Source organism: Magallana gigas, chromosome 9 (genome assembly GCF_963853765.1).
Source record: "Magallana gigas chromosome 9, xbMagGiga1.1, whole genome shotgun sequence".
Taxonomy (NCBI): Eukaryota; Metazoa; Mollusca; class Bivalvia; order Ostreida; family Ostreidae; genus Magallana; species Magallana gigas.
This window is the reverse complement of record NC_088861.1, coordinates 35,857,713-35,874,937: the sequence shown is the minus strand read 5'-3', so window position 1 is coordinate 35,874,937 and position 17,225 is coordinate 35,857,713. Positions and strand designations below refer to the sequence as shown.

The following is a 17,225-nucleotide window of genomic DNA, read 5'->3' as shown; positions in this document are numbered from 1 at the left end:
TTTTAAACAAAAGTACCACCTTAAGACCCCAATGAGCTACATGTACAATAAAAATTCAAATGAAAAGAATTAAAAGTATGTATACCATAATACTAGAACATTTCCAGAATGGGCCTGCAATACATTTGGTGGCTCTATCTATCCTTAATAGTTACGTTTGCAAAAAAGAAAAAAGAATTTCCTTTCCATTATAAGGTGAAACTTAAATTAACCATGAAAATCTATAATTTACATGACAGTACAGTAATTTGCAGTTTGGTTCTGTGTAGTGTGAGTTGTCAAAAAGAAAGATAGTCAAAGTAAGATAACTGTTTCAAATAATATCATACATTATTCACCAAGAGTTTTTTCTCTTGACAACAACAATAGGCTAAGCAAATTATTTGAATGTTTTAACTTTTCACTTACATGTAACAATAACATGAATTGAATAAGTTCAGAAGATTTTTGTTTTACTTGGTGAAAAAAAAAATCAGAAAAAAAATTGTTTCTAGATTAGATTTAGTAACAATGTAAAGCATTGATATATATAATCTATTAACATTTGTACATGCAAAGTAAATAAAGGCGTCATTCAGATCACAATTCATTTTGCATGGATTCATTATTCGAAATTATTGTACTTATTCAATTCTTCAGTAAATCACTTTTAAACTTACTGAAAAAAAATATTGCAAGAATCAGCAGTTAATTAAATGTAAAAAATAAAAGGTAATAAACAAAATGACAACTGATACACTATAGCAAATAGCAAAAACAAGGTTATATTACTAAAATATAATTTTAATGTAGCTGAAATCCTTGTTTGTGGTTTTACATTAAATCATATTATATCTTAATATTTCTTCCAATGATATTTTGTGCTTAAAATCCATTATATAACAAAACAATTTCTGATTGGCTGCAGCAGGATTAAAAAAATTACAAAAATTGGTTGACCATTCAAATTTATATATAACAAACAACTGTAAGATTCTTCTCTATCTACATGTATACTCTATGAAGGTTGAAATGTACGTGTCAGTTCTGTTAGAGTTTTTTCAAGGTTGAATCCAAACTAAGCTGACCAACCAAATCCTGTGTTATAGAAGAGGTTCAGTCCCATTCCAGTCAACATTAGCTCCAGACCATCTGAAAAGAAAAAAATTGCAAATACTCGTTTTTGTTCAAATCTTCATGTTGATATGGTAAAAGAAAAATAGTGATATCTATTTTTGTACAAATCATCATGTTTATATGGTAATGGTATGGGGACGAGATAGACTTACTTGGTTCTGATACAGTGTTCGAGTGGAGGAACTAGGTCCTCTTCAGAAGATGGCGTTTTGAATCCCATATCTACCGTATCTGTTATAAAAAATAAATCAATGCCATATATCTGTTATAAAATATTTCTATAAGTATAATAACAAATGACATTGCTTTATGCTAGAACATGGTTCATGATATAAATCAATAACGAGCGAATCCTAACAAACATAATGTATTTCACTGTACCTATGGTGAGTTTGATTTCCTCCTGCTGTCGAGCTAAGCCGTCGTAGTAATACAGATCAAATCGCCTCTCGGCCTTCCAGTCACTGATAAGCTCCTTCTTGATGGAGAATAAAACGCTGAAGTGACTCTCGCTGCATACCACCCAAATAGGGTACTTTGGTGTGTTTAAATAGGTCCCCACCTAGAGTATATTAAAGCAATCCCATCAAATAAGATATTTTCACATTGTCATAGAAGTGATAAATGAAAATCAACTGTCACTTCTTGATAATACTCAACTTATTAAAATCTTTAAAAGTAAAGTTATGGATGTGACAATCACTGTTCATATCGAACACACCCGATTTTATTTTTCCCATAATTCTTTGCAACGTGCTTGGCCGACCCTAACAATAGGCGCTAAGTTATACCCGGCCGAGCTGTCCAGCGATAAAGACGTGCTTAGTGTGTGAAGGGGGTATCGTGTTAGAAGCCTGTGTGGCATGTTTTAGTTTCACAAGTTCAGCATTTGACGCGGACACGGATAGCTGACCGTGGTAAGTATTTATTTAGTTTGGTGTAGTTTATTTGTAAATTTTTGCCTTTTTATTAGTATTACGCAGTCGTCCTATAAAGTCACCTTGACCATTGTTCACTGTAGAGTTACCTGTGTGTTCACTGATGTGTGACTTTAGCGAGAGTGTTTAAATGGAATTCGTCTTTTTCTATAGTACAGTTTTTGCTATTGCTGTATAAAGAAACGGTGATTTAAAGGGCTATTTTCTATGCGTTATTTTATTTTACAATTTATTGTCACTTTTTCCACTTAACTACTTGGGCGGAAGTGCGTCACCGGAAGTCTCAGACCCCATATTGTTTATTGTAAACAAATAACTTAGTTACCATATACTTACAATATTTTGAGATGTTGCCTTTAATATAATACTATTTATACATTATCATAGTTTGATACTATCAGTGAGATACTTATATGATGTATTATACAATATTGTTTTTATTATGGTGTTATGGTGTCACTTGTACACTTATTGTAGTGTCATATTGTTGATGTTGAGAAGATGACGGTGTGATGGTGATGTCGAAGATGATGATGTTATGGTGATGATGACGACGACGATGATGATGGTCATGTCGATGAAGATGATGTAGATGATGTCGTTCATGGTGACGTCGATGATGATTATGGTGTTGTAGTTGATGATGTTGACGATAGTGTCGATGATTATGATGGCGATGGTGATGATGATGATTGTGGTGACGAAACTACTCTAGTTGTGGTTGTCCGTAGTTGGTCCAGGACTACAGCCCCGGAGATTCGGACACTCTTCTAATATATTTTTGGTCTTTTGTATAAACATCATATTTTTTCTTGTTGAGTGAAAGTTGTGTGAGTGTTTGTGTGGTTTAGTGTTTATATTTCTATCTTTTCTTTCTTTCTCTTATTTTTTTTGTTATTAAATTTTGTTAAATTTAAGATGTCTTGTTGTTGTTTGGAGTAGCCTCCGCTCATCCCGTTACAATGGATCATATTATTGCATGCAATAATAATTCCAAACATTAATTTAAAAAAAATAATTAAACAAATTAAATTTATTTAAAAATTAAATTTCTGACTTGAAAACCCCTAAGCATGCTGGGAATTTATATGATAAGTAGATGATATGTTATATAATATATTAAAGATTTACCATTGATTTGGTCATAGTTTAATGCTATACATATGCTATAAATAATCTAAGATTTATCCAAAAGAAAACCATAGTTAAGTACCTGACAGGATTTGTAATGTTCAAACAGTGAAAGCAGTCCTATATTTGACCTCCCTGTGACCCCCTTAAGGATTGTGACATCACTTCCTGTACCTGAGTCCAGCTCGATTTTGTCATTGAACACATTAGAATTGGTTTTCCCAGTTAAGTACAAATTGACCATATCCTGGTACAGAAAAACACAACTGGTCATGAATTAGGCATGTCAAAAGAAAAGCAATTATCTAATGAGAAATTACAACATGTATTTCAATTTAAAAAAAAAACTTCCAAAATATTGCTAACATTTAGTATCTAGAGATAGCTAGTCATTGTATGAGTAGAAAGTAAGTGGCATTACCTGAGTACAGTACCCATGAGCTCCCATCAGCTTTCCTGTTGGTTCGTCCATATCCTCCCTCACCCTGCCAAACAAAATAAAGACTTTAGTTATTTTTGTATACAACGTACATGTAACTTTACAGAGATTTTACATTGTTTTTATACTTTTTTATTTGCTGTTGGCAAGCATTTTTAAAATATGAAATGTAAATTTAGTAAGAGCTAAGATACAATGATAAAATACAGATCCACTATTTAACCCCAAAGGGAATATATATTTTTAAGAAGTTCTAACAATTGACATTTCAAATTATGATTATGAGAAGACTGGAAAACTTATCATGGGTTGACCAAATCATCAATGGTCAATGCATCATGAGATTATTATTAACTTATTGATAGCTATTAAAATTTCTGTCAGTATGTCACAATTTAGGTTCTTACCAATTTATCACAATTTGTTTAAGATTCTACTACAGTTATCGCCAAGATCAAAGAGATGCCGCGGACATTATTCTCTAATATACCACGAACGTCATCAGTAAATTATCAGATCAGATATACCTATTTGTCTCGCACTGATCATGAAAGTACAACTTCAAACCGTCAAAATTTTTTTATATATGTCAATTTCACGCGTTAGTTCCAGTCAAAACGATGTGTATTGCCTCAACTGTTTATTTTTAAGATATCAATGCGGCTGTTCCGAGGACCTCCCCACCACATTTTCACTGCGTGTTTTTACATAAAATATATAAAGTATAGTAGTAATATTCGTATTAAATTGCCCTTAAAATATTAGGAACATGATTCAAAGATATTTTATAAATAAGTGAAGAGTATTAAAGATCCAAACAAAAATATGTCGTCTGCATTCGATTCCTTTAATCGATACACATGTAAACATTACTAACAAAACCGTTGGGGTTACACGGAACAGCCGTCAAAATGACCTAGATCGTCTCTCTATAGGAGAAACGATCTGTAGAAATACTGGGCTGTTAGTAGAATAGAAATAAAGTTCTTGTTATCGTGAATGTTGCAGGATAACCTCCTCGGTCTCGAAATGTTGTTTGAAATATAAAAGCCTCGGCTAACGCCTCGGCTTTTATATTTCAAAACAACATTTCTCGACCTCGGAGGTTATTCTGCAACATTCACGAAAACTCGTACTTTATTTCTTAAGTATAATACAATGTAAGTAAAATATAATTATCATAAAGTACTACATGTACTTACAAATTATATTGGTTAAAACTTGATTTGTTTTAATTAATTACTTATAAGCTTTTCATACCCTATAAGACTTGGGTTAAAAAAAACCTGACAGCTCTATGCTTTAATTCTGTGTATGCACTATGTAGTGACTTGTAACCTAGCTTTTAATAAAGAGACTACAAACTCACTTACATGTACATGCATCCATATACTCAATATATCATACCCTCATTTGATTATCACTAAGTAACTAAACGATTAACTTTCACGACTGAGTAGAATTTAAAATGATAGAGATACATGTATAAATGGTTTATGCATATTCATGTAAATCACTCAGATACCACAAACTCACTGGTCAATGTATCGAGAGAAGATGACGGAGTACAGTGTCAATATCACGCCCCCCGTCCCGTCTGTCATGAAATGATGTACATTCTGTTTCAAAAAGTCCAGCAGATCTTCATAAGACTTGAAGTGATTTAGCATCAGCTGCCAAGAAAAATTAATATTGTGCACCAATGGTCTCTAATATTCTATAACATCCCTATGTAACAAATGGTTTTACAAGAATGTTCAACATAGTACCTATTCTCTTGATCAACATAGCAACTTTCACCACAAATTGTATATGTAAATGAAATCGATGGTTATTACAGGTATAGTAAATACATGTATGTAAATTAACATCGGTTCAAAATTAAGTTAATGAGTTACATCAAGTTAATTAACTTACAGTCTCTGTCAGATCATCTGCCCGGTACTTTGGTGCCCCTCCCTGAAACACAGCTTTCCCTGAACCTCTGTAAGACAAACAACAGAGAAATGTCAGATGAGAAGCAATATAAAAGCTTGTTTTCTTTTCTAAGCAAAGGAAATTCTACGAAAATTCTGTCAATTTTTTGTGCTTAATATATACAGTATAAATTTTACCCTCCAGGAATGCACATGTATTTTTAGTTTTTGTTTTTTCAAGTTGTTAAAATACCATTGGTTTATGAACCATTAGTTGTTCTTAAGTCTACAAATTTCTTTGAATATATATTCATTATAAAATGTAGCTTATTCACATTATTCTGGTTTCTATACAAACTAATTTTTATTTTGGCTTTAATTGTGTATACCTTTGCAAATCAAAAAATTAAAAAAAAATTAATAACTATCATACTTTATACAGCAAATGCCCTTTTAAGCATTGCTGTTACAAAGATGCCAACATTAAAGTAGATGAGTACACATTTTAATATAACATTGTACAGGTATTCAAGAGCATCAGTCGGTAATTGTGTTATTTCCCTTTACATAGTTCGTAGTTTAATTATGATGAAGCAATCTTAAAGATGCGGCACTTTTCACAGTCTACGTATCAAATACATATGCATCAAAATATTGCCCAGCCTAGAGTTCATATAACACAGGATACATGTGTATACAGTTGTTATACAAAAGTTCTTACTTACATGGTGACTACTGCTGTTTTATTCTCTCCTGCTCGCCAGAAGATTTTGGCCAAAGCTGTAGCTAGGGCTTGACTTCTCTCTTCATGCGTTGGATCCCCGCTACAAGAACAAACAAATAATAGGAATAAACATGTACCATCTCGTTCCATGTGACAGTAACAATTTTTTTCTTCAAAAAGGCCTGATAGTTTCCGTGGTACTTTACACTAAGCCTTACAATCTTTTTAATTGTATCAAACACTTACAATCGTTACAGTAACTTTGGTACTTTACATTTACAATTATTTCAATGGTAACTTAACAATAACAATTACTTTAGTGTTACTTTACATTTATAATCATTTCAGTGGTACTTTATACTTGCAATCTTTTCAGCACCATTTTACACTAGTCAAACAAATGCATCAGTGTTACTTATATACACTTTCAATGGTTTCAGTGGTACTTCAGACTTTCTATTTTTTATACATATTACTAAAAATGTTTTACGCTTGTTTCAGTGACAAATGTACTTATAAACATTTAGTAGGAGCAGTTACTGTAACACAATCATTTCAAAGTTTCTTTCTGTTTACAATTGTTTCAGTCAGTCTGTGGTAATTTACACTTACATCCATCTCATTAATATTTTGGTATTTAACACTTACAATCGTTTCAATGGTATTTTGCAATCCCCAAACAACAGTTCCTGTAAAACACAAGCCTGTATAGCAGCCAGCACACCACAGGGGCCTCCCTGTAACAAAACAGCATTATTTACTGGAATACTGTATACCTACACATCATAAACATGTATGGGTTCAATGTAGAAAAAAAACTCAACCAAGCTTCAAACATTAAACTCATATAAAATGTACAAACATTAAACTCATATTAAATGTTAGAACATCTTTTTCATGGACTATTTATCTTAAAAATCTGTTCTTAATATCAGTATCTCTTATTCTTTCTGTATATTTCGCTTGTACCTCTCTATCTTCTTTCTCTTTCTATTCTTCACCCCTCTCTCTCGATCTCTCTCTCTCTCTCTCTCTCTCTCTCTCACCTTTTTCTGGACTATTCCGTACTGAAGCTTTGGGAGATCACAGAACACCAGACTTTGGTACCTCCACTCATCATTGAAACACTGGGTAGCCGATCCAAATATCAGGGTCTTCAAATTCTAAAGAAATACAGAGGAATTGATTTAATAATAAGTAATCATTCAAATTTTTATTTTAATCAGTTTTTGATGAAGCCTCATCATCACAACTATTTCTCGACGTGAACCAGCTAATAAAATTATCTGGTATAACATTATCCAGAAAATCTTGATTGCAAAAATTAGTTGCCACAAAACAGTTTATCTCAGGTAAATCATGAATGAAAAAGTCACATTAGAAAGTTGGTTTTCAGTATTAATTTGTTTTGCATGCATGTCTCCACTTTCCAGATTTTCTCAATATTCTTATAGCTTGTCTTCCCAGGTTATTTAACAAGATCAAATAGAACATTTTAACTAATGATACAAAGTATCTATATAAATTATCTTGTTTCCAGTTTGATAAGAGAAGTCTTTTACAAGAACAAAATGAATTTAGATCAATTCCTTGAAAAAAAGAGAATTAAATTTCTTCACATTTGTATAATGCTTCTCTCCTAATAAATCTTTTCAACAGCATAGACACTATTAATGTTTGCTACCTGTACATGGATTTCTCTGTTTTTGATCATCTGTTATTCTACATTAAATGACTTACTATGGCAGTCTGTAGTGTTATTGGGCGGGCATCAATCAGGTTCTGTACTGGACGGTTTACGGATAACTTTGGTCCCAGGTCAAGGTCAGCTAAATCTGAGTCAAGGTCGTCACAATCACCAAACTCCAGGTCACCTACTTTCGTGGAAAGTTTTGATGCCACTGAATGGTTGGAGGATGGTCTGAAAAAAGATAAATGTTTATTTTTAACTGACAGTGTTTTGTTAAATAGGGTATGGTGCTATGGTTATATATTACTTGCACCGTCACATTCATAACAGATTGAAATACGTTCAGGTTAATTATGGTCCCCAGTATATGCCTCAAAGAAATCCACTCTAAAATCAAGCCTCTATGAAAATATGATGTTAATTACTCAATAAAATATGTTTAAATTGCAAAAATATGATGTGTGTAAAATCTTTATGATATACTTCTTGTTAATTACTTGGAGTCAAATACTCATTGACAATATCTTATCCACATTTCATAAACAGCTCTTCCAAATTCATTCCTTAAAAATCTTTCTATAACAACAATACAACTTACAAATGATAATCCATTGATTGGACGATTTACTACTATGGTGTACTGACCTCTGGCTCCCCCTGGTTGGGGGTCTGTTTGCTATACTCGATTTGTCCACACTGTATTCTGGGAAATCCTCCTCCACGGAGGCCTGGCGTCTCCCTGACGCTGATTTTGGTTTTGAAGGTTTGGTGTCTTCCACAGCCAGCACATCCTGAATGGACGGCTTCCTGTCACGGCCCACTACACTTCCTGTTGTGCCAGAAAGTCTGTCCTCATTCACTGAACTGCGTCTAGGTTCAGAGGTCAATTCGGGGCTGTCTAGAATTATTTTGCGGGACCCTGAGGTCAAAGGTCTAGGTTTGTTTAGTTTGCGGTTTCTTCCAGTGTCCTAAAAGCAAATGCTGTATATTGAGTTTAATCAGTTTTAAATTATCAAATACATGTACCATAAAGAGATGCTTTAAAAACAAGCAAATTAGGTTGGGGTTGAAGTTTGCATTTAATTCATTGTTTCTCTTATCATCAGAATAAACACAGGAATATTACACAAATCCTACTTAAGCTATGATAAACTTTCTCTAATCCGTGTGCTGTTTGACCTTTAACCTCTTGACACTGACCTCCAGATTACTTGTAATTGGTCCAGACATTCCTTTCTTCTTGGCACTGATTGGTCTGCCTTGGAGTCTCTGTGGGGTAGGGAATGAATCCTTGGGGTCCTCCCTGTCCATCAGGCCAGCCTTGCCTGACCCCAAGAGTGTCTCCCCTCCACATTGTCATCTATGACCAGATCCTGCGACCCATTCCGTACACCTAAAGAGTCAATATTGAGGTACATGTATGGCTTTGGAGTAAGGGGGAGTAACTACTTGTTTTATGCACTTAGTTTATATGGACACAACGGCAAAAATATGTTTTCATGTGTTTGTAGCAGCTTAAATTTGCTGATTAATTACATGTTAATCACCTTACGCAGGTATGATAAGGCAACTCTCAGCGATCGATTGAGTAAACATTTCTCTGATCGATATGACGTCACAATAATCAGCATGATGTCATATTTTACTCAAAAATATGTCGATATATCTCTGGTTTAAATGATAAAAACTACAGGTGTAAAATATCACTAAAAACTCTTCTATAGTCTGTCCCAAGATATTTATGCTGCATATTTGAACGATTTTTAATAAAAATACACATACCTGTGACTGAAGTGCAATTAAAATCGATGAAAGGGAAAATTCCCAAGATAACTTCATTCACACATTATCATTTTTCCCTCGTAAAAATTCACAGAAACGAAAACAGATTTCCTTTGGAGATTTATAATGGGGAATGTTGACATCTTTTCTCCATTCAAAAATACTCGGGACCCCACGCGCAATTTTTCAACGTTATCATCCGGGCGTCTTCATCTCCTTGGCAATGGAAAAACCTCGTAGACTTTTTATTTTTAGCCGTGTACTGATACCCGACAAGCTAGAGGGGGCGTTTCAAAGGGGAAATCTTGGGATTTTTTCATACTATTGAATGAACATCGTCTGAACCCAGAGGTTTTTATAAATATTGAATAATTTAAGAAAATATGCGGCAAAAATATCTTGGGGCAGACTATAACTGAATATATCTTCGATTTCTCAGTATTACGTATAATTATCATTGATGACGTCACAAGCATGTATAATAGAGAAGACCAGTTGTCAGGAGACAATCATCGGAATGCAGTGTAAACATTGCCGATATAAGACTTCTTGAATACAGATACCTAAGATTTAGATGGGTGTCAGTTAGGATATCATTACGATAATACAGGCATGGATATTTTGTTTTATCCGCGAGTGTTAAAAGGTAAGCATATCGACATTTATATGGCTTGACCGGCCTTTCCTCTGCCAGTGTGTACAAAAAAGGCGAAAGTGTAACACTACCCCGGATATTATGAAAAATATCGTTTGTAAATATCAAAAGTATATGACCTTAACTACTTGCAAAGTGCTGCTAGAATCATGTGCTTTGTTGTAAATGAAAAACATGTAGTATTTGCAATGAAATTAAAGAAGTTTAGAGGGTTTCCGATAAATATTGACAATATTTATATTATGCGATTAACAATAGGATTCTAGCAGTAATACTTAAAAACATGAACTCATTGCCCATCGAATTATTGTAGCAAACATTTAAATGAACTTCGGGGTAGTGTTACACTTTTTGATTTTTTGTTAAGGTAAAAAAGTGATCTATTTTTAACTGTCACGTGATACAGGCATGGCAGCTTCAAAGATCGAGTCGATTCCAAAGTAGAACAATAACATCTTGGCGAACACATTCACTTGGTATTAATATTCAGCACTGTTTTCATAAAAATAAACAGTTTTTGATATGATCATAATTTTGAAAGTCATTAAATTCGGAGTTGCCTTAACCTACCCGCGTATGATCAAGAATGTGAACTAATAAAATCTTTTCAAAAAATTTTTCTCTTGTACACTAGAAATATCTCATTTATCTATATATTATTGATACATGTACAACTAATTTATGTAAAGAAATCTTAATAATCATAGCAAGCAAATATCTTTGGGGTTTTAAGTGTTGGCCAGTAACCAACAGGTTGCTGATTCTAGCCCCACTGTGGTCACTTGATGTTGTGTTGTGTACACAGATAAGGCACTTTTTCATTCTACACTTAGTCCACCAAGCTGCAATTTGGGGGTGCGTCTTTTTACCCCAATGAACCCCAATGATACCCCAATGAACCCCAATGATACCCCAATGAACCCCAATGAACTTTGAAATACCCAAATGATACTAAGTATGTTCATAATTGATACACTTAATGAATTTTATGTAACAACATGTTACACACATGAAATTTCAACTACGTGCCGTTTTTTCACCGATTGGGCCATATCTTGTAATGGGAAATAATTAAAATTGATTGTTTGTGACCTGTAATTATGTCCTGATGGGAGCTTTGGTCATTTGTGCTAGTTCAACATAACTTTAAGAAAAAGAGACATATCGATTCTTTTCCATTAGAGAAAGACTTCAGTTTTGATATTTTCATTTGTGAGCATGCTCGCAGTACCTCTAGTTTCGTAAAAAAAAACCAAACATTATCAAAGTACATTGTATACATGTATTAAATTATACAAAACATATCCCCAATAATAATAACACAAGGCACCTTTAATGGTTGGGTCTAATGTATAGATACTAAGCCAGTAAATTGAATATATAGAGCACTGAAAATGGCTAACAACGCAAATTTTCACAATTTCAATTTTTCGTGTGGCTAGCCATTTTTAGTGCTTTATATACGTGCGGATCCATATACGAGGGTTTTTCAGTAATTATTGAGACATTTTCTCTTATTCGTTTAGGAACAAAGATTAACCCTTGAAATTTCACAAAAATTTAAATAAGGATAGAGTTTATTGATGTGAAATTTTTTTTGTCTACGGCATGATTAGATCATCCCTAGTTAGCTGTTCAACGTGCCTTGGACCAGTGACCCGGTGTAACGAAGAATATTGACCCGGGTTGAATAATGACCCGGGGGTCATTTTTCAACGTTGAATATTGGCCCGCGGGTGCTTTTTCAATGATCCGCCCGGCCATGGAAGTTGACGTCGACTTTTAAGGTAAAGATCTAGTAAATGATTCCCAAGTATCTTTTTGGTGCTGGAACCATTATGACGTCATAATTGATTTGATGTATCTTTTCCCGTATTTTACGGCTTTAAAGTAATTATGAATAGAAAATAATATTTTGACATTCGATATTTAATCACGGGAAAAGTAATCCCGGTACCTATATTCAATTTGACGTCATTTTAAAGAGGAGATCAAGAGCTTGTTTTATACCGTTTTTGGAGAGACTGTAGGCATTCTAGATATATTTCATTATATAGTCAAAAATGGACAAAACTCCGAGATATGTTGCTTTTATCCTTCATACTTCAAAGAAAATGGTTGTTTAAAACAAGATTTTTTATTGCGCTTACCAAAAATTTAAGCCCCGGTACACCCTATTAAACAAAGATATTGTTATGAAGCATCATTAAAAGAATTTATATCTTGAATTTCATAAACCTGTAGGCACCTTTCATTTACTAGATCTTGACCTTAACATAATTTGACGACATACAGTCGGAGATCGGAGTTGAACGTTGCATACCGAACTGTACGTCATAATAGCCAATCCTTAGTGGAAAGGGGTGCGTAATAACAATTGAAGATTGTCGGTGGGGTGTGTATAAATTTTCATAAATGCGGATGTTTAAGGCGAGTTAACAATTGTACTAATACTTTGGATCAAGCAAATCTGATGCAAAGAAACACGCATACGCTAGCGTTTTATAATTTCATTTTTATACCATGACAGACATCTTCCCAATTCAAGAGTTTCTGATCCGCTCCGCTATATATAAACCGATTTTTGAGAAGCGTTGCAGAACAGAAACCCTTGAATTGGGAAGATGCACGGCAGATTGGTAGTTAATACTTATACTTTATTTGTAAACAATGAACGGATTGTGTTCTACGTCTTTACGAATAAATGATGAATGCAGAAAACTCCATGGGAGTCAATTCAATGAACCACCACAGAAATCAAACATAAACAACAGCCCTATGTGATTTAATGGCTTGGGGAATAATTGACTTAATTTTTAAATTATCATTAGGATTTGTAATTTTTCCTCTTAGTTCAGGAAATGTAACTATTTACAATATTTACCTATTTACTGGCTTTAAGGACAATACCAAGTTTAACGGCCCCAAAGTCAGCAACTATTTCCTGAGGCCAAGCTTAGGAAAATAGTTGCCGTCTAGGGGGAGCAATAAACTTGCTATTGTCTAAAAAATCAGTAAATTGCTGTTTCATCATGTTTACTGTACCAATGAAAACTTTTTTGTCAGTGATGCAGATTTTCTTACAGTGGACAAGTTAGACTTATTGGACTTTGAATCTAATGTAAAGACTATGATAACACCAGAGGATGTATGAAATTAAATGTGAGGGAAATCAAACGCTGCCTGTGAATAGTTTCAATGACTAATTACCATGGGTAAATAGCACAGAAAATATTTCACATTGTACTTTATATATTGAGATAACAAAGCAAGTTTATTGGTCGTAATTTAACATAGCAAAGGTATACATAGGTGTGATAAAAATTATTATGAGATAATGTTTCCTAATATTACCTGTTCTTGAGTTTCCTCCTGAGCCATAACTAGAAGAGGTAGGTCTATCAACAGCTGGGTTTATTAAGTTAGATGCATCGTTATTGCGGGTTGGCTGAGAGGAAGACATGGAGTCAGAATCCTGGGGCTGGGGCACCAAAATCAAATCACCTGGTTTTGTCAGCTCTAAGAAATATTTGGTTATTATTTCTACAATGAAATACTTTAAACTGCTCAGAGGTCTGAAGCTTATATAGGGGTTGTAGGAATAGCTATGGTGAGAGAATATGGCGGACAGTGCCTATTTACGAGCGGTGTTCAGCTTTCATAAATTAATGCACGTTACGAATACTATAACTAATCTGAAAGATTCAAACTAGTAGAACAAAATTTTAAACATCCCTATATAAACCTACAGTTTTTACTTTATAATGCTTAAAATACAATTATGGACGTCATTGAAGGTCAGTGTGTGGTAAATATGGACCAGTGTCCAGTTATATTTACCAAAGACACAGAAAGTGATATCGACCGAGCTTGCAAGAAACTGACAATTTAGTAACAAATGTCACATGATATAATTTCAGCCAATGAGAAAAAGGAAAATTATAGTTTTACATATTACTGATCTCCCTGCGCATATGGTCAGACCTTGTTTCTCTTCATCAGCTTCTCAATATGTAGCTCTCTCATCAGCAGTTGTCTGTTACTAATGGCAGTGTCTCCCCTTGGCATTTCATTGTACATCATCTGTAGCGTTCCCTTCAGACCCTGAAATCAGAAGATGATTTTAGGAAATGTTTTCCATATTTTAAACATATTATTGCATAAAATATTTTTTTCTTTGTAACTCTGCACCTTCTACGTTTACCTTCCATTGACTCAAAGAACTTAGTTTCCTAATATGATGTACACTCTGGTGCTGCGTGTATTCTCTTTTGAGAAGTGGACAGGCATACCTATATAGGCTACGACTGTTCACTTCTCAAAGAAAATAGTGCTGCAGGTACACGGTGTACATCATATGAAAGTCCATATGCATGTAGTGCAGTGTTAACAAAGAGTTTGTTTTGTATTATTCATGTGTCAATCACAATATTCGAACAATCGATATTGCTCCAATCACTCAGGTTATTAACACGATAAGTTGCAAGATTGTTACTTTTGGAGATACTTTCAGTGAAAATAAATTAGCACATGTTTAGATAAGTTGAGCAGTATCGACCATGTAACAAACGTTATTCTTTTAATGATTATGTGAACTGAATGCTTATTAATCAGCATAATCAGCAAGACAAGTTTTAAAATGTTTTAACATAACACAAACTGCGAACCGAATTATATCTCGCAGAAAAATGTAATTGTGTTACCTCGGTACATTGATTTACCCAAAAGGACCCAAAAGGAACCCAAAAGGACCCAAAAGGAACTTTTGATGTTCATTAAATGCCATAATTTACAATATATATGTTACTAAACATTGTCTATTTGGGGGAGTAAGAAATTTTTAATTTTATTAATGTGTATTGTTTTCCAGTTTTCTTTTTGAACGTTAAACATGTTCTTATAATAGGATTTATAAATGGGGTTTTGGAACTAAGTAGTCAACAAATTTTTTGTCTGTTATTGTATGCCATCCTAAATGAAATGTATAACTTTTCTCAACATTACTTGTTGTCTATTGACTATATATCATATCAAAATTCACACATTGTTGTCTTATTACGTTTCGTAGAATATTATATTCACATAGCCAATTACATTTTTTTCAACAAAATATCAGATAATTCATTTAGTGTTTTCATTTTGCCATCTTTCTTGAAAAGATCTTTTACATATAATATACATATAACATACCACTTTTTGTCCATCTTAAAAAACACAACGTTTTGCCTTTATACTTAAACAGTGCGTTGTTCCATAGGGGTTGCTGTACAAATGTTACTTTTGACATGTTAAGAATGTTATTTTGTTTTTTACAACCATTAAAACAACAAAATATTTCTTGATAAAATTTAGGAATATGATTAACAACTGTAAAATCTTCTGTATTTCTCTCAGTCGTTGATAATATGTAGTTCAAATTAAGGTTGACCCTTTTCAAATAAGCATTAATGACCTCATTAATTAAACATGACTCTGTTAATCTATTAACCCAAGTTGCTTTCAGTGCTTTTAACTTGAGTTCTATGTCCATACACCAATCCCGCCTTCTTCTATTTTTCCTATTAAAGTATTTCGTTTAATTATGTCATGTTTGTTTCAAATAAAATTGAAAATGGCTCTATTGACTTTCTTAATAAAATCATTTTCGGGAAGTGGGAGAATAGATGCAATGTAAATTAATTTTGACACAGCTAAATTATTAACAACACACGATTTGCCAAATAGAGTTAGGTTTCTCTTTTTCCATGACTCAAAAAGTTTTTCCATGTCGTTGTAAGTTTTCATCCAATTTAGCTCATTACATTTATTTTTATCATGGCCGATGTGAATTCCAAAGCATCGCGCTGCACTGTTTGTTACTTTTACTCCTTCTATAATGTCATGTTTAACTTTTAAATTGCCCATGAGTATACATTGGGATTTATATAAATTAATTTTTCATGGCAGCAAAATAATTCAACAGTCTGTAATGCCTTTTTTAGAGATGAGGTGTTTTTTAAAGTAAAAATGTAAAGCATTGCTGAAATTGGACATCCCTGTCTTATTCCTCTTGACATTTTACATGACTTGGATATCCATCCATTATTTTTCACTTTAAAGGGGCATTGTCACGACTTTGGTCAAATTTTATTTTTCTGTTTTTATTATTTGCAATGCTTTAGAAATGCATTCCTAATGATCAAATGAAATTTGGGTGCCAGTCGTTGAGTTTTAAGCAAGATACAGGGCTTACAATTTTTTGTCATGTAAACAAGGCTCGTGCCCTGTTTTTGTTTACATAGGTCCAATATACCAGTAATAAATCTTTTTAAAGCTGGATTGTCTATCTAATTATTCATTTAAAGCTTAAAAAAAAAGTTTCTAACGATAAACACATTCATTTTAGGTCTAAAACTGGAATTTTCACTTCAACATTCAAAATGTTAACTAACGTTTTGTTTACAAAGCGAAGAATTGTAAGCTCTGTAACTCGCTTATGACTCATCAAATGAGACTCAAATTTTGGTTGCCTATTAAGGACATGTGAACCTGACATGAAACTAATTGAATAATTGAAAAAATTGTTTAAACAGACTCTAATCCATTTGTTTTTGTCAAAAAAGACATTTTAAGCATATGTTCGTGAGTTCGTTTCCATGGCAACGACCTTCAAACTTACCCATGTTCAAAAAATTAGAACGAGACAAAAAACCTTAAATGCAAATTTAAAATGTCATAAAAGACATATTTACAATTAACTAGAAAACTTTTCTCACCAAAATATTAAAAAGGTTAATAAAATACTCTATTTATCTGAAAATGGATTATAAGAATTCCTTTTATTTAATCCGCTAT

General features: G+C 33.2%; 1 protein-coding gene across 1 annotated transcript; it reads right to left on the bottom strand.

Annotated features, from left to right (window-relative positions):
- Positions 1 to 809: 809 nt before the first annotated feature.
- Positions 810 to 15,678, bottom strand: LOC117691332 (probable ubiquitin carboxyl-terminal hydrolase MINDY-4). The gene is given in 17 exon segments (XM_066072472.1): positions 810 to 1,131; positions 1,269 to 1,347; positions 1,498 to 1,678; positions 3,268 to 3,432; positions 3,607 to 3,670; positions 5,161 to 5,297; positions 5,542 to 5,608; positions 6,266 to 6,364; positions 6,913 to 7,001; positions 7,311 to 7,427; positions 8,005 to 8,185; positions 8,600 to 8,922; positions 9,155 to 9,300; positions 9,303 to 9,347; positions 13,746 to 13,872; positions 14,376 to 14,495; positions 15,670 to 15,678. Coding segments are annotated over 17 exon segments (1,998 nt in total). The 3' UTR covers positions 810 to 1,082.
- Positions 15,679 to 17,225: the final 1,547 nt, after the last annotated feature.